Here is a 20,257-nt window from a genome sequence, read left to right as displayed (position 1 = left end):
CCCCAAGGAGATGATCTAGGACGCTGCTCTGCTTGCTGACATGATAGATGAAAGGTGCTTTAGTTGGGTGGCCGGGTAGTTTTGTAGATGTACCAGGCATTTGTTTTTTCCTCCCCTATTCTTTCTGGGCTCTGTGGCTCCAGCGCTGCTGATGACATGTTGCAATGCTTGGTTGTGATAGACAGATCTAGGCAGGTTTGCGAGATTCCATTTGCTTGCTAGCATATGTTGTGCGAACGCCAGCTACCTGCTTCAATTTTTTCCATGACACTGTCCTTCGTTTGCGGGGTTATTGTAATGCAGTATCTTGCAAGCTTGTGGCAAATGCGACTGCGCTCAAGCTTGTTTTGGTGCCAGTTGGTGATGCCAGCCGAGGCAAGTCAATTCAGGCTCTAATTCGGCAATGATGGTAAAGAACTGATGAGAAAGGAAGCTATTGTTACATACAATGGAATGCATTCAAACCACTCAATAACAGCCACCTCTTCACCTGAATATGCTACATACACTCATAGTCCCTAAGCAACCTAGCGTCTAACAAATGTACAGCGTGGCTGCCTGTCTGACACCACGCTCTGCCGACACGCAATGCCGACCTACCTCTAGAAAAGGATCACAAGTGCTTCAGCGCACAGAGTGCTCAGACCAAAGAATTTCGGCTTCACCTTGAACCTAGCAATGTACGCACACACTCTTTGAAAGTCACATGCTGAATAGAAGTTACGGATATCCACACACCCACTCATAATCGCTCTCCCATCAACACATCATGCCCCTGCCTGCCTTGACCATGCGCTTGAACCTGCGGGCTATCAAACAATTTGCAACGTATGCACACTCGCAGTGACAGACTCCTAGCAATTGGGGCTTTGCAAAAGTGGGGCACATACTTGCACCCTTTGCAGCTGGAAAATCTGGCAGTCTGCAGCCTCCACATGGGCAAGGCAGGGCGCATTGGTGAAACCCTGCCGTGCTGACTAAGGCAGTCATGCTGCACAGTACCTTATTGGCCAGACCTCACATAGCTGACTTGAGGCCACGCTATGTAAAGCAACCCCTACAGCGCCGCAGCAATCAACCCCCAGGTCACGCCTCTCTTGTTGAACCAGGGCTTTCTCTTGATGGTAACAGGCTGCTCTTGAGGCAGTCCACTAGACAGACACCTGGAAGCACACCTAGCAATGAACAATACCTGCTCTAATCTTGGGTACGCACACAATCAAATGACGCGAGTCTGACACACCAAAAGGCCACAAAGGCGCTGCATGCTGCTCTTAACAGAGAATGTCAACATTCAGCAAAAAATGTACAATGGCTCTTGCGTGAAAAAAGCGGCGACAACATATCTTTCTCCCCTCCCTGAACTTCCTGCACTGTCAAAGCGAGAACGTGCACTGCAGGCAGTTCCGTCGAAAAATCCTGACCTTATTTGCTACTCAAATTCCCCACAAACCACTCTTCGGCATGCATTTAATATCCTCTAGGAATAACGCTTCAATGCCAGTCTGGCCTCATGACTCCACTCAATAGCTTGATACACAAATTACCACGAGACACCCCACCCTAATGCCTAACACTTGAACATTCACGTTCCTGAACTCCTCGCCGAAGCTGAAGAAGGATATAAATGATAAGGCTGCATGAGCTGCGCAGAAGTGCAGCATCATATATACACCAGAGCCACTTCCATGCATGGACAGAGGCCCAAACACCAGCGACTACAGCTGGCGCTGCAAATACCACGAAGAGATGCAGCAAATCTATTGTACAAATTCCTCTTTGGACATTTTCCGCTTGATGGGAGTTTGCCTGCTGCTTCAAAAAGGAGCACTTCACAACTGCACAGCGGCCCTGAAAGGACCAGCAAACGGCCCCACACTTGGGAGCTGCCATCAGGTGCAGTTCCTCACAACAGCTGTGGCCAGCTGACTTGGGGCACTTTTCTCGGGGCACCATTTGGCCCTCGCATTGGCTTGAGAGGCTTCCCAATGCACTAACCCATGCGCAGCACACTTCTGCTCATCCAACGCAGCAGTGCATACTTGTCCCCCATAAAATATGCGGCGCTAGTCGCCTGCCTTGAGACTTGGGCACTTGTTGCCCTGGTGTGCCACTTCCATGTGATCTCGCCTCTCCCCACTCGTCCAGTCTTGCTTGCATCTCACTGCCCAGAACTCACAGCTTGCCAGTCGCAGTACCTCGCCCCCGATGTCGTCCCTCAAACACCCAAGCATAGTGGTACAGCAGAAAGCCCGCATGGAGTCTTGATCCCCTGCTGGCATCCCTGTTGGAATCCTGGGGAGAACATCCTAGTGCTTCACGAGGTTGCCCTCTGCTCTCCCAACCTCTCGTGCAGTTGCCAGCGGGCTTGTGCCCACGCAGATGGCCGTCAGATGACCTCAGCCGTGTCTTGGTGCTGGCATTGCCAGCTACACACAGAGTGCAACTGCAGGTTGAGAGGGGCTCAGTAAGGCTTGTAGCCATGGCGCATGCGCTCCTGAGGGTGGTTGCGTGCAGGGCCCAGACTCAGATCATCACCACCCAGGTCCATCACTTGCTGCACCACAAGCACATTGACTTGTCAGTTGGAAATGAGCAGCCCACATACTTTGTGCCAGTAGTGGGCCTCTCTACCCTCTAGATCTTTCCGAGTCTAGTTCTAATATTAGATCAAGCATGATGCAAACAGGGTCAGTACCGCCCTGGTGAAGCCTCTCGAAGCATGGTCAAGCGTGCGGCAGCTGAAGCTGAGACTGAATCAGAACAGAACATAGAGTCCACTGAAAATGGTGACATCAGAACAAAACGTAGAGTCCACAGAAAACGGCGACAGAACAGAGGCAGAGCAGGTGTGGACCCCGGCCGCCAAAGGGGCGGGAAGGGGCATGCGTGCTAGGCGGTACCTCAAAGGACACAGTGGGTGATTCGTGGGCGTCGGCAAACGCTGAGCTGGCGGCGGAGTGGCCCACGGGGGCATGGGAGGGCAGGCGGCTGGGGCTGTGCATAGTGTGGATGGAGGGGACAGAGGGCAGGCCACGGCTCAGGCTCACCATGCTGGAGGTGGACACGTCATCGTCCGTGCGCGTTCCCTCCTCGCGCCGCGGCACCGCGCTGTCTATCGCCACCACTGACCCCCTGAAGCAACCACTCACGCGCTGTCAGGCCCACGTCATGCACGGGTCGAGAATTGAGCAATGGCATGAATAGATATCATTACTAGAAGCATTAAAATCCATGAGGATCATGTGTGTCGCAGCAACATTTGTCGCAGCACAAGAGCCTATGGCAGATATATAGCAGGAATACAGCAGAAAACCTTCGTAGGGACAGTGAAGGGTGGGGTGGGTCAGGACACATTAGCATGCAGCAGTTGACAAGGCCATTCTCGACCTGGTGCAGAGCCCTGTGCAAGCCCTGGCATATGATCAAGGGGGACAGGTCCTAAATTTAGGGGAGGATGCATTCCAGAATATCAGGCAAGAGAGTCCGCTTTGACCGGGTGCGCACTTGATCTGGTGCTGGCCGTGGGCGTGGATGCGCAGCACTGCACCATCCGTCTCAAAGGTCACAAAGCCAAAGCCGCGGTGCTCCGAGCGGTTGACCTTGTCGCGCGGCAGATACACATCCATCACATAACCGAACCTGGTGAAGTACTCCTGCACGCACAGAGTCAGTCCTGTCACAAACAAGCCCCGAGATCACAAAGGCAATAGCAAAGGGGTACTAGTGACCTCTTCAAAGATGGAGGTACTCAAGCAACTTAGAAAGATTCCTCACCTTCACGTCATTCTCTGTTGTCTCCTTGTTCAGCTTGCCCACAAAGATGCGGGGCCCAGAGCGCGTGTCGATGGAGGCCTTGCCCATGACGCCGCCTCCCCCAAACTGCGCACCAGCGCCCTGCATGCGGCCGCCAACCAGCCTGCACAGCAGTAACTCAGCACTGAGCAACCACACGCATATGCCAGAGCTAAGAGAACCCCACCAACCTCACATCGCCCACTAAGCCATCACAAACCGACAACTGGCAAGTACCCTGGCATGTGCAGAAATAAAACGGGTTGGCACACGCAGTCTGTGACCGCAATCAAGCTGGATTCTCCCAGCAGCTTTCACACTACTGGTTTTAAACTGTCTATAGCTGGGTGCCGCCGCACCTATTCATCTGGCGAGGCAGGCCAGCGGGCGGCGGGGCGGGGATGCCGGGCAGCACGGCGCCGTTGACGATGGAGTTGACCAGCTGCGCGGCATCGACGTTGCCGGCCAGCAGGCCCGCCAGCTGCGCGTCGCTGAGCGCCCCGTTGCCGGCCGCGCCACGCCCCTGCGGAGCAGCCAGGGAGCGCAGAATGGCCTGCGCGCGAACCTGCGCATCCATGTCCATCGCCATGCTGGCGCCGCCCATCTGCTGCATGACCCACAAATCCCATCAGATGACGCAAGCTTGCTTGCAAACTTCCATAGGCTGCCTGTATGATCTGCAGGAATCATAACTGCTAACAGATGGTTTCTATGAGCTCCTTGACCCTTGCTCGCAACTCAAAATACAACGAAATGACTGCTTCATGACAGCGCCATTATCCAAGTACTGGAAGAATGCCTCATGAGTTTTCCATCCTGGTTATGTGACAGCTGTCCTCAGTGACTCACCAGGGGGTCGCCCACCTGCTTGTTGAACTGGAAGGGCATCTGCTGGTTGCTGGCGTGCGCCTGCTGCTGCAGCATGCCCAGCCCGATGCCGATGCCGTCACTGTTGCCCCCAAACGTCAGCCCCTGCAGTGCTTGCGCCGTGTGGTCGCCGCTTTGCACCAGACCACGCAGATCCTGCACCGCAAGGAAAATAATGCATCAGTCAATGATGTACAAACGTCAATTGGACAACTCCATGCCATAAACCACGGGACACTAAAGTGAAGGCATAATTGGACTGCTACAAAGTCAATCTGACACTCCAAGAGGACAGGCACAATGCCCAAGGCAATAGGCACACATAGACACTAAGAAAAACGCGGTTGTAGACACGCAGAGGACAGTGAGCGGACCTGCAGCTGGCTGCTGGTGAGCTCCTGGCCGCCGCCGGACACATCTTCGTCCATGCTGCTGCGCTGGACGCCGTCGCCGCGCATGGGCTGGAAGAGCTCCCCGGAGCCGGACCCACCGCTGTTGGCCGCCTGCCCACCGTTGGCACCCTCAAACGCCGCCACCACGCTGCTGCTGCCGCCGCCGCTGCTGTACGCGGTCGTCCTGCCGTTGCCGTTCGCCACGGCCTGATACGGGTTGAAATCGTTCCCGGCCGAGTCGGAGGGCTGGCCGTCGCTGCCGGTGCCGCGGCCGGCCGGGCCAAAGCCGCCGTTGACCGCGGCGCTGTAGGACATGCTCGTGGTGGGCGCGCCGAATTGCGGGTAGTTGGACGCGGCCAGGCCGTGGTTGACCGACAGGTCTGCGGGGAAGCCGCCCGAGGGCACCACGCCCAGCGAGGCAAAGGCTGCGGCCGGGTACGCGGCGGCCGCCGCGGCTGCCGCCAGCTGCTGGATCTCCCGCATCCGCGGGTTGCCGTTCAGCTGCAGCGGGCCCACCTGCTGTTAGGAAAATGCATGTATCAGATCATCTGCAAGAGCTAGGAGTGGTTGTCAAGTCATGCAGATACTCATGGGAAACATTCCTTTGCCTTTGATAAAGGCGCATTTTGAACTATTGACGATGCGGTGGGGTGAGCAGAGGTGGATGCAAAGACCCAGCATTGGGCGCACCTTGTCCTTGGGAGTTGCCCTGTCAATGGCCAGCTCCTGCCCATTCATGCTGTGGGGCGAGGACATCACTGCCTCCACGGAGTCTGCATTGGCAAATGTGACGAAGCCAATGCCTCGGTGCGACTGCTTTGTGGCATCCTTGGGCATGTACGCATCCTGCAGGTTAACAGATGAGTCAAATGGACTATACAGAAGAATAATGGTTCCTCTTTATGCAGACATGCATGTCAAGACAGTAAAAGTGAGTACTCACTCGAATTTTCAACATCGCTAGTCGAGTCTACGCAGGATCTTACCTGCACAGAGCCGTACTGCTCAAAGTACTGCCGGAACTGCGCATCGTTGACAGACAACGGTATCCTTGCAACGAATATTCTGGTTGTCCTTGGCGCCGGGCCGCCTCCCCGCGGCAAGGCATACTTGGCCTGCAACACACATCGATAAATGAGAGTTTGCATATAGATCCCTCAGTCACAGCATTTTGCAAAGATCACTTCTAACAGCGAAAGTACAAAAATTTGATGGCGCTACGGGGAATGAATGCGAAGATAATTTACCTCACACCGCCTGCCATCAACCACATGCTCCTGGCTCGCTGCGCAGGATGCATCCATTGCCCGAAAGAAGGTGACAAAGCCAAATCCCCTGGACTTCCCTGTGGTACGGTCCTTCATGATCACCACTTCCTGCACATCCAGGAGGAACCATTATGAAGAATTTATCTTCTTGCCATGGACTATATGGAGGCAAGACAGACAGACAGACATGCTGAGAGGAGACCGATGCCACAGACATGATTACCTGAAGCGGACCGAACTGCGAGAAATGCTGTTCCAAGGAAGCCTCTGTGGTGTCCCAGGGCAGCCCCAGAATCACCAGCTTGCGTGACTCAACTTCGCTCTGCATCATGCCGTCACCGTTACTCATTCCATTCATCCCGGACAGCTCTCCGCCATGCATCTGCGCCTACAGCCATATCCTTCATGTTGAAACATGAATTGCGTGGATGCACCAGAACACAATTCGATCCAGAACCCACTGCCCAGTCTGTTATATGTAAAGACCTCCTTGCCCAGTCAATGGCATTATTCCCCAACATGAAGGGTTAAATTAAAAGCATGAGTGCTAGCTACATACCTGTGCAGGAGGCTGAGGCTGCCCCTGGTGCTGCTGTGATATCACTCTTTCGCCGTGCACCAGCATTCGACCAGTGCCTCTCTAATTATCACGTGTCCAGTCTGGTGAGTCGCTTGCGCTTCATAAAAGTTCAGAGATCCAATTGTGGCAGTCCTCAGAATGCTGTCTCTGAGCCGCAGCCTCTCTGCCTCTGCTCCACGTATGCCGCACTGCTGGCTGCAACCGCTGCTGAATGCTGTGCGCCTTGCTCCTTCTCCCCTGCAACCAAGGCAATGGGACACGTGAGCACAGACCAGCAATTCACCTCATCTGCTGGGTGAGGCCGAGACGGCGTCCACAAAGCACGCGCATTCCACTTCCACCAAAGGGCAGAACTGAAGATACCAGGTATTGAGCAATGCTTTGCAATTAGTAAGACACTGCCACCCTTGCTGCAAAAATGTGATCGTAGCATGCACCAAGACATACATGGCGACTGGGCAGCCAATTGGCCCTTGCCTTCTTAACGCCTTATACTCAAGATACTCAAACAAAAGTCACCCGAGAAGTGGGCGACAGCTTAACATAGACTCCAAATATCACATGATTACTGCGTTAAAGGATTCTTCCGCGCCAAACCGCAAAAGATACCATCCACTTTGCAAGCAGTAGTTGAGAGAGTCAACACTGCCTCTCCACCGTGGTCTGCCCTGGCACAACGCCAAGAGCACGGTCCCAACGGTGCCGTTAACCAAACAAGTCCACAACGATCGGCAGGAAACCCGCCGGGCTCTGCCTCAGGATCGTGATTGAGAGCTCCCCCGAGGCTCCACGTCCCACTCCAAAGGCGACAGCAGCTGATTTAAACTATGCGCCGAAAGGGCAAATGACAGTCCTCACGATCACAAGGAAGCAGCTCTACGAGGGAAAAGCTCGCCCACAAAGGCTCCTGCAAAGACTTCCCAACCTGACGGGCTCCCGCGCGCCCAATTTTGCGGATGTCTGCCGGGCGTTATATGCCAAGGTGTGCAACGGACGAGACAGGCGAGCCACTCACCAGTGACGGCTGCGAATATGCCGCAGGCTTCCGAGTCCTCCAAAGCCGTTGCGAGGTAAATGCTTCTGCAATCGAAGTGCCAAAGTCAGCTCTACGCTAACTGGCAAGCAACGCCATCGAACTGATGCGAAAAGAGCATTCCATTGGTGACGGATTCTTGGAATTGCGATCGATGCAGAAATTCAAAGGTCGGGAGTGCTTTCTTGCCCATCCTGTTGCATCGCTTGATGTCGTGCAGACTTTTTTTGGCGAGGATCGGGCGCACAGCCAGCATCTCCCGCAGGCAGATGGTGGGGCATTGGCAGTTGATCAGTTGCCAGAATTGGGAAGGCGGTCACATCGTATACTGTGAATTTATTATTCTTTAAAGCTGAGAAATATTCGCTAGGATCTGGCGTTTAAAGGTAATTATCATGGTAGGTGGTGCAATGTGAGGGTGGATGTTTGCTCTGCAGACCACACAGGCCAGCGCTGCACCTTCGTTCCACGTCTTGCAATACAAGTACGTGCCAGACATCCTGGAAAAGAGGACTCCTTTCCGAGAAGCACACCTCTCCAAGGCAGGCGAGAAGGTACTTTTTTTGGCAGTTGCTTGTGGTCAGCGGTATATTGACAGGAGAGAAGTTTGACCTCTTTGCAAACATTCCTCTCATGCAACACTCTGCTGCCTGCAGGCAGCTCAGGGCCGCATAGTGCTGGGTGGGGCATTAGCTGAGCCAGTGGACAGTGCTCTATTTGTATGGAAGAATTCTACAACTGAGGTGCGCACAAGGGTGCAGCAAGCTCCACAGCAACTTCATGGGGCTTGCAATCCTTAGGAGCGCCGCACAATTGGGTCACCCGTGATGAAATCATGCAAACAAAAACCATGACATTCGGCTCTGGATCACCCGCAGGAGATTGAGGAGTTTGTCAAAGCTGACCCTTACATATTGAATGGTCTCGTCACGGATTGGTGAGTGAGCAAGCCGCGGGGGTTGTGATTGTTTCAGATGGCACGTTGCAGTATCTGTCAACCTGCGTTGTAGTGCAATTGATTGGGGACTGCACGTGGGGACAGGTCAATTCGGCCATACATGGTCATGATTGGGCAATAATTGCGCTCCAATATGCACATGCATGTGGAGCAGAGATGAGACATGTCAGTGTAATTATCACAGAATGCTCGGCAGGCTAGACCTGGGTCCAGATCTGGCGCACCTTCAAGGTTGCAAGTTGCCATTCAGTCAAAATCACTTGAATTGCATTGCAATGCTAGATGTGCAGTCTTTGCTAGCCGTGGCTGGCCAGGAGTTCAGCCTTCATGCCAATTGCCCAGCCACGCGGATGGCCAATCTGTGGGAGTTGCAGGCCCTTCAGATACGTAATTTGAGTGAGACTGGCAACGTATGCTCATTCAAGTGCTATGGATCTGACAGCTGCTAGGCTCAGTGAAGGCTCTGTACATGTGCATGAGCAGCAGTGTTACACCAGCATAAAGATTAGTTCGTCTTAGAAGTTTGTAAGATGCAATCGTACAAGAACTTGGAAGGCTCTCGGTAAGCCTCAACACTCTTGCACCTCCGAGTCGGACCAGGCAGCAGTGCGCAAGAAATTCATTCATAAGAAAAATTTAACACATTGTCATCATTGTGTGCCACAGTGTTTCTCCGTCCCTAAATCACCGCATCACTGGATTGAATCTGGAAGCTTGTCAAGAGACTATCATCTCACATTGTGGCACTTGCGCTGTCACAGCATCGCAGGGGATCTGGAATCTCCTAGTGACAGCTCCTACAGACTTGCACAAATGTCGTCTGTGCTAGCAGCCCAGACTTTGTGCGCTTCAGCATGCTGCTGCAGTACTACCTGCACAGCCGTCGGCATGTGACATGCTTGCGCTTGTTCACTCATTTGCACGTGCCAGTTCACATCTAGCATTGCAGAACGCTGAGGCAAGCAGCGCTAGAGCCATGTGCTGTCTCAGTGCATCATCGGGCTCGGCAGTGGCAGACCTGAGCAAGTGCTGCAGGAAGCCTGCCAGATTGTCAGCCACACGCATGCAGTTCCACCCTGCAAAAATACTTTTCAAGTCAAGCCTGATCTCATGCTGGCACTACTCAAGAGTTCAGAGCAAGCACATCTAGTGTCCTCTAACAGTAGATGTCTTGTAACGGAGAAGCGTCCAGTACTTTCATTCCCGACCATACGCTTGGGACCGTCCTGTGACATCTACCAGATCACTTTTGTGTACACCTATTTAGGAGTCAGATAACTCTTTCACATTTAAGCCACCACATGGAGGGCAGAGACTGTACCATGTTTCAGGTAGATGACGCCCTTCTGATCAAACCAGTATTGCTTTCCTGGAAGGTCCTCTGTCAGGGGAAAGCATGCGTCGTCCTCGTCAAATTTGTCCTTGTTCATTGTTTGCCTCTGGACTTTCAACGCTTCCGCATAGCCTTGCAACATTTCCTGGAGACCTGGTGCAACAACAAATAGTGCTTACAGATCACTCTCCCACAAGATGATGTCAGGCATTGTCATTGTCTGAGTCCATCTGTGCAGGTCAACAAACTCTGACTGGGGTGAGCGCAGGATCGCAACTGAGCAGCCGGGTTCCATTGGCAAATTGTGCCCTCCTATAATTGATGTTCTGGCCATTCCTCCATCGATACAGCTCCCAAATCTGCAGTGTATGTTGATTCATATCAAAAAAAAAAAAAAACATCACAGCCATGTAATACACCAGCCTGCTGCATTTTGATGTGAAGCAGATCACCTGCCGTGGCAATCGGATTTTGTGTTGCTCCTCAATTTCTCCTAGTTCAGAGGCCTCCAGTCCACACTGGAAGGATCTGCTGCTCCAAAGATCGAGGAAGGGAATGTACTTCCCCAGAAGTGTCCTGTACACCAAATAGAAGCTAAAGATGGGAGGAGTATCTTGATCATTTGCTGGCTGCAAAGCCGGTCAAGTAAGGGCAGAGAGAAATTTGCCTGAGCATGTATCTCTCTCGCATCCGCAAGCTGAAATATAACCACCAACTGCCTTCAGGTGGATGTTCTGGCTCCCACACAAACTGTCCATCAACATCATACAGCGTTTGGAAGCCAACAAAACAGCAGCACCCCCGCCAGAACTCGTGAGCATTCTCAACGGCAACTTTTATGTGCTTGGACACCTACAAGACACGATCCTTGTTTTTAGAAAGAGCATCTACAATTAATGTGTCTGATGTAATCGATGAAAGGCAAGGTCAGCAGTCCCTTGGAATTTCGGATCTGATCGTATTCTGAAGGTGGCACCTTGTAAACGTTCAGCACATCTTTTATCTTTCCGTTAGCGTTGCCAGGAAAGACTTCCAGGAAGATCTTGTCCCAGATATCGTAAGACAAGTTAAAAACAGACATCTGTGTGATCTACAGGATCAAGTCTCGCACAAACGGCAACAGAATAGCCTTTCAGGCTGGGTCATCTCAAACAAATTTTCTGTTCAACAGTCCCTCAAAAGAAAGGAAGAAAGAAAGAAAGAAGGAACGCAAAACAGGAGACCCCGGGGGGGACCCCTGTGCGTACGGGCGCAGCTGGGGGGCCGCGCAGAGGACATCACCTCAAGGCTAGCCCCCGTCATCAAAAGGGAAGGTCGTGGGTGTTCGGCGGACCCGAAAGGACCGCCGCGGGGGCAGCACGGGCAGTGGAGGCTGTGGCAGGCGTGGGGAGGTCGCGCGGGTGCGGGGCACGGAGGTAGGATCGAATGATAAAGAGGAGGCGACAGCAGATGTCCACCCTGACGTCACCTTGCCATGTCATGGGCCTCTTGGAATTGTTTGCTTCAATTTGAAGGCTTCGTGAGATCTTTCTTATCATGTGCAACTTACGCTACAGCAGAGAGAATGGAGTTATCTGAAAAGGTAGGGTCATCCGGCATGCGCATGCATATGGTGAGAGAGCGTGTGCACATCAAGAAGGTCAAGACTTTCAGATAGCATGGTAATTACAATACAATGCTGGAATGAATGCCCTGCGCAGGCGGGCATGCCACCACCACTGCTGGCTAAACTCGCCTTGCTCACCCAGATCTCCATGAAGTAAATCTGCTCTATTGGCCATCAAAGTCGTGATCGGTCGTTCCTCAATAATATCAGCCTTGTCAAGTTATACAAACACCTTGCAGAAACAAGCCACACCGCTGCCTGGCCACACCCAGCTTCAACATAGCCCCAACTGAAGGAGCGCATTTTGAATATTTCTTCCCCTGCACTTGAATGGATCGAGCTAGCACAAACTGTGCCGCACATGTTCTGCTCATCACGCTCTTGAATCACTTGAAAGCGATACAGAGACACAAACGGATTCCTCTGGACGCTCAGATCCCAGATCACCTCACATTTCAACACAATCTTTCCACAAGCCATCACCTCAAAAGATACAAAAGTTTCATTAAAAACGGCGGTAGTCTTAGAGCTGCCACATCAATCACATTGGGCTTGGTCTAAACTTCATATGAGTCAAATGCTTAGGACTAAAAAGCTGGACCTTTCAGGCGCTAAAAGTATCTAGCAACCTACCCTCTTCCATTTGCTCACCATCAGCTTAGCCAGGCGGCTATTTGACAATGCTCATCATCTCATCTCCCAAGGAGATAAGGACCATGCCCTCATCAGTGTCGCAGCCAGCAAACGAATAGAAAAAGTGTCAATAAACTCAATTTTTTCAACTGCAACTGCTCAGTGTCGTCAACGCCAGCGACCAAATTCATGATGCACAGACCAAGGTGGAGCCTGACCAAGAAATTGCAAAATATAAAAATTGCTACAACCTTCCTGACGGTCAGCACGCCATCTGTCCATGTATTTTACTGCACGTCACCTTGTCACTGTCATGGCACAGCCATCATCGTAGTCATTAGCTCCTCTTCTTGCTCCTAAGGGAGGAAGAAAACTGGTGACACCAGCAAATACTATGATTCTGGGCCCAATATGGCTCTCTTGAATAAATCAAAACCCTGCGGTTGCCTGCCTCTTGAGATCCTGCTTGTTAAGATCCCCTGCCTGTTGGGATCTAGTTTGCTTGTCGCCCATCATGGGCTCAAGTGGAGCCTTGGCCATTCCTGGTCTCACGGAGACCCTCCACTCCACTAAAGGCTGGCAGTTGCGCGCTGACTTCCGGCAGCTTCACTCCACGCTCCACATCAAACTCTGAGGGGTGTGCCACCGCCTGCAGTCACACCAGCACATCAGATCTCAGCAAGCAAATAAATCAAAGACTATGAATGTGTTCCTGCTTGCATGTCTTCCCTGCATGCATATCCTGCATGCATGTGGGGACCCGTTAGCAGTGCATCACAAGCTAAGTGTGCCCTCATGTCTGACACTGTCATAAATCAAGCATCTGCAGTCATGTGGGTGTGCTGAGGGACCGTTGCATGTGCAGCTGGTCTGAGAGCAGTAACAGACTCTCGGGCGCAAGACTTGCGCGAAGTACACGCATGTTGCGTAGCCCAAGGATGTGTCATGGTGTCACCTTGTGGGCCTTGGTGCGGAAGATGAGCTCGTAGATGGCGGCTGCGAGGACAGCGCCCGACAGGGGGCCCACCCAGAAGACCCACTGGTTGTCCCAGCTGCCAGAGACCGCGGCCGCTCCAAAGGACCGCGCTGGGTTGATGCTAATATGCATCACACACAACAACAGCTCAGCCACTGCTCGCTTACAACACACAATTGCTATGGCAATTCACAGCCCTGCATCAGGATTTTTTTCCTTTCTGCTCGTGCATCACAGCAATCTCACACCCCTTATCAATGCCTTCATCTTATTGTATCACAACAAGGCTCTTCTCCCTACTTGGCGCTAGCACTGCCTTACATGTCTTGCATATCTCTTCTCCTAATCTATATTCTCCGACAGCGCAGCTAATCTCTCAAGTATGGCTAAGACTCAGACAGGGTGACACATGAATTTGCAGGAGACACTCGGTGGGTGCACCTGCAGCCGTCGAGGGGGATGGCGACCAGGTGGCACAGGAAGACCACCATGCCGATTGCAAAGGGCGCCAAAACCTGCAGCATGCACATTCCGCTCAGGCATCATTTCTGCACGCCTACATTCTCAGTGTCCTATTTCAGGCTGCAGGCACAAGAGCTGCTCAAAACGGGACAATATTGAGCTGCAACAGGCATGCGCTACTCGTGGCTGAGTGACTACAGCAGAGCAGTGGGCTGCCACAATGTAGAGCGGTGAAGATTCCTTGATGGCGGCCAGTTCTAATGACCGGACACAGACGGCGTGTTCACTAAAGCAATTGTGCAGATCTTTCAAAAATCCCTGTTGTAGAGCAGGAAAATTGAGGATCGAGTGCACACCGGCAGATGGGCGGTGTCGGTGGCGCGCTCCGAGTCGGTGGCTGCGAAGACGGTAAAGACGAGGGCCATCGTCAGGATGGTCTCCAGGCCCCACCCCGCCGCTTCACCAAAGCCGGGGCTCAACGCGTTGGCGCCCCCGCCCGCTGCGCGCCAGCCGTCGTCGTCGATCTGCACATGCGAGGCCTCAGTGTACTGCCACTACCTTCTCAAGCCTCGAAGCCTTGTCTGCAGAATCAGATGGCTCTTACGAATGTTTTGGGCGGACTCCGTCAAATTCCTGACTACACTACCTCGCCCTTCAGCCCTCTTTGCGAGTCAAAATGTTGAATACAGCAAAGCTTGAACAGGGTCAGACAGATGCAGCTGCTGATGCACATGAAAGGTGCAGACATCAAGGCAGGGCGAGCGGCAGAGCCAAGAAGAAGGGCTGCCTTGCAAGTGACCTTTGTGCTGATATAAAGATCCACCGGCTCAGGAAGCACTTGTCTGAATCCAAATGCTGGACGGGTGCTATATGGGGGGTGCAGCGAGGAGCAGGGTTGATGCGCACCGCCCTGACAAGGCCGGCTCCTGTGCACGCGCCTAAGCACTGGGCAACCATGTACAGGACCGCCCTCAGCACGGAGATCTTCCTGCAGCATGGAAGAGGGACCGTCTTGAGGAATTTATTAGACTGCTGCACCTAAGGTAGAAGTGTCCGCTAGACAGAACTGTGCTGCTCGTTATTTTGTCGGTGACAAGGAGAATTCGAGGGAGCAAGGTGTTTTTGACACACACCTGGCAACGAACATGCCGAAGGTCACGGCAGGGTTGATGTGGCCTCCTGCGATAGTGCAGCAGACGTACTTGTCAACTATGAACTTCATCGTTCGCCTTGTCGTGGCTCGACTGTGGGGACCTCGAGAGCCCTAGCTGTACGGCAGGGCATGCAAAGCGCAGGCTGTGCAAGAAAGAGCATAGGCGTTGGTTAGATCTCTTAGTTTCAACATTGCAAGAAGGTACGGAAGACGTACCAGAAAACGAGGCGGCGCAGTACACCAAGACGAAGATGCTGAAGCCGAAAGCGATTGCAATGTTGAGCACGTTGCTCGTCCCTAGGAAGCAAGTGCCGAAGCCCGCTGCAACATCACCCAGGACCTTGATGTCAGATGGGATCGGTCTTGGGGAAAGAAAAGTTGTGACTCGGACATGCATGGCAGCAATATAAAACCCTTATCCTTCTGCGAGGCTTTCACAAAGCGTGCATCTTGCTCTCATCATTCACCAACGCCATAAGCAATGTCTTTGTGCATGCGCATCCGTCTGTCGGTGGTTGCCTGTACCTGAATCGAGGCTCTTGTCGGCCCCCGAGCGGCTTGCATTGTCAAGCGTGTGGCTGCACAGCAAGAAAATGCGATGACCCGATGCGCCGCGTAGGACGTTTAAACTTTTTCGAAGCTTTCAAAAGCGCCCAAGACAGGGATGCCAGCGTCAACAAGGACAAGACGCAACGAGGGAGAACACGCTGCCCCAATGACTCAATCAGGTTGCGTACCAGTTGGATGACACGGTGCCGATGGTGAAGAAAAGGAACATGGTCGTGACGGCATACTCAGCGACGACCGCCTGGGATGAACAGCGACTGTTAGATGGGGCACCCGGACCCCATGGGATGGGAGCATCCACTTTAGTGATCCGATTGGCAACAAATGTCACATCGCTCGTGGCTTTGGAACGCCAGCACTTGCATATGATGTGCGAAGCAAAAGTACCAGACAAGGGGGAAGCAGGGCTTGAGCGGGAGGTACCTTTGCGAGGGTTGTCCATGACCTGTCCTGGTCGTCGATCAGGACGTCCTTGAAGAATCTTGAGATTGCCATCCTAGGCTGTCGCTGGGAAGGGGTGGTTGCAGGTCTGTGGGCTATACAAGAACAGGAGATGTGGTCGATTGCTCGTGGCTCTGGCGGGTGAGATTCCAGATGATGGAAGTTTTTGAGTGACTGGAGGTTGACTGGACCCCCACAAGTGCCAAAACTGGAAACATGCTTCCATTGGCCACCCAGATTCCCATCAGCTGCCGGAACGACCAGCTTCGATTCCTCGGTCTCCTTCTTCCTCTCACTTTCAATATCATTCTATAAAATCATCCTTTACTGATCCAAGCAAGCAATACACAATGGCGTCTACTCAAATGGCATCAACGAGCACAGCGGCATTTACAGCAGGCAGGCGGATTGGCGCGGTGCGCGGCACTCCTCGGAAGAGCAGGCCCACAATCGTTTCTGCGCTGCCCAAGCAGGTGAGACTTAAAATTTTCTCCTCCCATCGACCTGTGTGCATTGCGATGAGTGCTGTGATGCTGGGGATCAAGACACGAGAGGTGCTGACGGAAGATAGGGTGATGAATATGCAAAAAGCACCTCCTTGTGAAACAATGGGTGAGCCTTGCAGCGATCGACATGCACAGTACAATGTTGACTTATATTTAGATACCTAATTGGTACCTTCTGATCCCCGTCAGCTTCATTTTGAGGTTGCAGGGAGAACCACCTGTTCTGCGGCATGCCACTTTTTATCTTTCAGGAGTACAGGTCTTCGAAACCGGTGAGACAATTTTACCACAATCGCAGAATATTGACGCGCGATTGTTTATTGTTGCAGGACAACGCTGGAAACGGTGTCCAGGTGAGGCCCACCCTTTGTGACTGGTTGGCTTCGCAACATATTAGCCTCAACTTTAGCGCAAATTAGCTCACATCTAGAGCACAACGTGGTGATGTGTGCATGCTGTTCAAGCTATGGTTGCATTGACCAATTATGTGTATACTGACTGTACTCGTTGAACGAATTGCTAGACCTTATACAGTGCTGCAGTCTTTGTCACTTGCCACTGACAACACTCCTGTGGAAATGCGCAGAAAGCCCTGAACGCTGGAGCGAAGTTTGCTGTGTCTCTTGCTGCCGCGCAGCTGGCCCTGTCAGGTGCCTTCTTGCTTTCTGTATGTCCAAAAAAGGAGGGATTCCAGCATGCATGCATCTGAAATCTGTACACTTGTTCAAGGGGAGGGCAGCAAACTCTCAAACGCCCACTGCTGATCAATAAGCATATTGGTCTACAGGTGCTGCCATGGCTGACCTGCCACCTCAGATTGATGACAACGCCAACTTTGGCCCCAACGAGGTCAGCAAGCAGACCATCAAGGACACATCTGTGGGAGCGGACAATGCCTTCGACCAGGCTGCTCCAGGTGCGCTGAAATGCAAAGCTATTTGCAGAATTTTGCTGTCCTTGCAGCAGGAGCAGTAGCAGCAGCAGCAGCAGGCCGCAGTGAATAGTGACTCATCCCTGATTGCCATTTGCAGGGCGCAGCGGTGGCCTCTTTGGAGGCGCCAGTGTTGGCAAGAATGAGCCGGGCGCCGTGGACCCTTCTAAGGTGAAGGAGAAGGTATGACTCAAATCTGTGCCCGAAGTTTCCACATTATTTGGACTAGACAGTCGCAATGCTGTCCCAACAAGACCATGTTACTTGCAGTCGTTGTTGGTAGCATGCTTACACTTACTTTCTGTGTCGAGGCATTTTTTACTTGAGATATTTCTATTTCCTATTCAATTTAAAGATTGATGCAGGGATCCAATGTTGTGGACAAAATCAAGTCCGCCCTTCCATTCCAGACACTGTCGGTCTTCGAGCTGGCAGAGGCTGAGGACTACCAGACTCCTCCCCAGGAGAACCAGAACGCGGACCTCGGTCCCAACGAGGTCACAAAGGAATCCATCGGCGACATCTCGCTTGATGCAAACAACCCCTTTGACACCGCCGCTCCAGGTGAGCTGCAGCACTTCTCCTCGGTGTACTGGAGGCTGGTTATTGAGTGTTCTTGGTGCATACTGAAATACAAATATTCCGCCCAACACTGAAGAGGTGCTTCTTAGAAGTGGGGCACCAGGATATGGCCTGCCCAAATCCTAATTAAAAGCTTCAAACAACAGCAAATGCACAGATAGATGAACAGGCCAGCATTAGGTAAGGCAAGTGCTATATGCGGGCCATCAGGGCCAGCTTAAGCAGTGCAGATGCAAGCTGTTGCTGACATCATGGTGATGTCATTACCAGGGCGCTCGGGTCAGACCTTTGGCGAGAATGGCCCCGGCAGCGGTGACACCGGCGCTGTGGATGAGTCAAAGGTGAAGGAGAAGGTGAGCCACTGCTATCACTGGGAATTACACATTGTCGTGGAACATAGGAGCTTTTGCATGAATCCCAAAATTGCTCTCTCTTTCTTATGATGCTGGAAGGCCCTGGGCTGAAAGCTGTGTACACATAAAAATTTGAACCCCAAACAGCAGAGCATGTCGCTGACCTCTTCTGTGCGCTCCTGCAGGCCCTGGGGGCTTCCTCTGTCTTTGACAAGATCAAGGCTGCGCTGCCGTTCCAGACACTCCCAGTGTTTGAGCTGGCAGAGGCTGAGGACTACCAGACTCCTCCCCAGGAGAACCAGAACGCGGACTTCGGTCCCAACGAGGTCACAAAGGAATCCATCGGCGACATCTCACTCGATGCGAACAACCCTTTTGACACCGCCGCCCCAGGTGAGATTCCCTGAGACGACTGAACTATGCAGTAAAACTAACGGGGCAGGCTTGCCTCACAGAAAGTCCGTTATTGCCTGCAGCGGTGTTGTGAAATAGGTTGCTGTGACATTGTCTGGGGACGACTTTGTCTTTGCCAGTGCAAATGGGAACACTTCTCCCGTTGGTAGAGTCTGCTGAATTTGGAACAAAAGAGGGAGGGCCTGCCAGTACATTTGTCCTGGAGCTCCATTGGACCCCTGTCACAAGGTACTTTGTCTCTCCTCAATGCATTTTGTAGGTCCCCTGAGAACTGTGCATTTGCACAGGCCGTTCTGGAGGTACCTTTGGCAAGAGCGGCCCAGGCAGCGGCGATGTGGGCGCTGTGAATCCCGCAGAGGTCAAGGGCAAGGTGCAGCCAAGTTCCCCTTGTCGAGAATTAATATATTAGCCTTCTGCAAATGCGCCAATGCATCCCTTCACACGTCCAGCCTTAAATGACCTCCTGCGGACAGCAAAAGAGCACAATGCAGAGGAGCAAAATGACTGTGGTCCAAGCCAGGCTTGCCTTTTCCACATGCCTGCTATGCATGCAATCCCCGCAACAAAATCACCTTGATACTAAAGGCTACAAATTTACAAAGTGGAGTGTCTGATAGACAGCTTGATTGCACTCACAGGCTCTCAAGGCATCCTCGCTCTTCGACAAGCTCAGGGCTTTGCTGCCCTTTGGCAACATGCCCATCTATGACTTGTCTGTGTCGCCGGACAACAAGAACCTGGGACCCAATGAGGTCGGCAAGAAAGAGCTCGCACAGCTGCCAGGCGCCAACAACAAGTTCGACACTGCCACACCAGGTGGGGCCATTCCCAGATGTTGCACTTATCTGCATGACCTGAGTTGACGAAATGTGCTGCTTTGAACGTGCTGCTTGCCATCACACAAACCCTATGTGCGTTGTCGTTTAGAAGGCTGGTTGTCGCATCAAGGAGAGTTTGTGCCACTGAGTTTTTGCCACTGAAAGTGATGGTCATTTCCTCAGCCCTTTGTCCATTCTTGGGTGCTTGCACTGCCTTTTATGTGTGGACTCTCTCTTAGCCTTGAGGATGAATGAAATTTGATTTGAAATTTAGTCTGAGGATTTGTGCATGGGCAGGCCGTGCTGGAGAGGGCTTGAGCAACCTGAAGAAGGACGCGCCCAGGGCAGCATCTGATGTGATCAAGGACGCACTCAGCAAGGTTGGCAACTGAGCGGAAGATTTTAAAATTTTGAAGAATACTTTACTATTCAGATCGAGTGTGAGAGGAAGGTCAGGGCAGTAGTGCTATGCAGAGGCAGATGGTGGATAATTCTGGATAGAGCGAGAATGAATATTTTGAGGAAGTGGTGTTGCATTCCACCTTCTGAGGAGACCTGGGCTTTCAAATCAGCATTGTATTCGATTTAT

At 52.4% G+C, this 20,257-nt stretch overlaps 4 protein-coding genes across 4 annotated transcripts; 2 read left to right on the top strand and 2 right to left on the bottom strand.

Moving 5' to 3' along the window:
* Positions 1–2,132: 2,132 nt before the first annotated feature.
* Positions 2,133–7,955, bottom strand: COCSUDRAFT_26804 (RNA-binding domain-containing protein). Its single transcript, XM_005652065.1, has 11 exons — positions 7,918–7,955; positions 6,882–7,139; positions 6,546–6,704; positions 6,302–6,430; positions 6,041–6,169; positions 5,745–5,900; positions 5,106–5,300; positions 3,778–3,855; positions 3,508–3,656; positions 3,051–3,135; positions 2,133–2,557 (listed from the first exon to the last, which is right to left on the bottom strand). Exons 2-11 carry the CDS (start codon positions 6,945–6,947, stop codon positions 2,465–2,467), a joined length of 1,239 nt encoding a protein of 412 aa, XP_005652122.1. The 5' UTR covers positions 6,948–7,139; positions 7,918–7,955; the 3' UTR covers positions 2,133–2,464.
* Positions 7,956–8,112: 157 nt separating this feature from the next.
* COCSUDRAFT_32049 (hypothetical protein) lies at positions 8,113–9,380 on the top strand. Its single transcript, XM_005652064.1, has 5 exons — positions 8,113–8,207; positions 8,373–8,489; positions 8,592–8,678; positions 8,814–8,872; positions 8,978–9,380. Exons 1-5 carry the CDS (start codon positions 8,205–8,207, stop codon positions 9,012–9,014), a joined length of 303 nt encoding a protein of 100 aa, XP_005652121.1. The 5' UTR covers positions 8,113–8,204; the 3' UTR covers positions 9,015–9,380.
* A 3,605-nt stretch (positions 9,381–12,985) lies between these two features.
* On the bottom strand, positions 12,986–16,118 carry COCSUDRAFT_55575 (plasma membrane intrinsic protein; the record flags this gene model as incomplete). The annotated part of the gene is made up of 10 exons (XM_005652063.1): positions 12,986–13,114; positions 13,421–13,562; positions 13,883–13,956; positions 14,260–14,427; positions 14,810–14,891; positions 15,037–15,082; positions 15,273–15,377; positions 15,582–15,634; positions 15,794–15,864; positions 16,047–16,118. 10 exons carry the CDS (start codon positions 16,116–16,118, stop codon positions 12,986–12,988), a joined length of 942 nt encoding a protein of 313 aa, XP_005652120.1.
* Positions 16,119–16,414: 296 nt separating this feature from the next.
* On the top strand, positions 16,415–20,060 carry COCSUDRAFT_39203 (hypothetical protein; the record flags this gene model as incomplete). The annotated part of the gene is made up of 11 exons (XM_005652062.1): positions 16,415–16,537; positions 16,900–16,923; positions 17,157–17,220; positions 17,358–17,486; positions 17,602–17,684; positions 17,867–18,065; positions 18,354–18,436; positions 18,622–18,829; positions 19,138–19,220; positions 19,489–19,666; positions 19,966–20,060. The coding sequence occupies 11 exons, from the start codon at positions 16,415–16,417 to the stop codon at positions 20,058–20,060; spliced, it is 1,269 nt and encodes a 422-aa protein (XP_005652119.1).
* Between the last annotated feature and the right edge of the window lie 197 nt (positions 20,061–20,257).

This window comes from Coccomyxa subellipsoidea, assembly GCF_000258705.1.
Source record: "Coccomyxa subellipsoidea C-169, whole genome shotgun sequence".
NCBI classification, from domain to species: Eukaryota; Viridiplantae; Chlorophyta; class Trebouxiophyceae; family Coccomyxaceae; genus Coccomyxa; species Coccomyxa subellipsoidea.
This window is presented reverse-complemented; position numbering and strand designations above follow the sequence as displayed.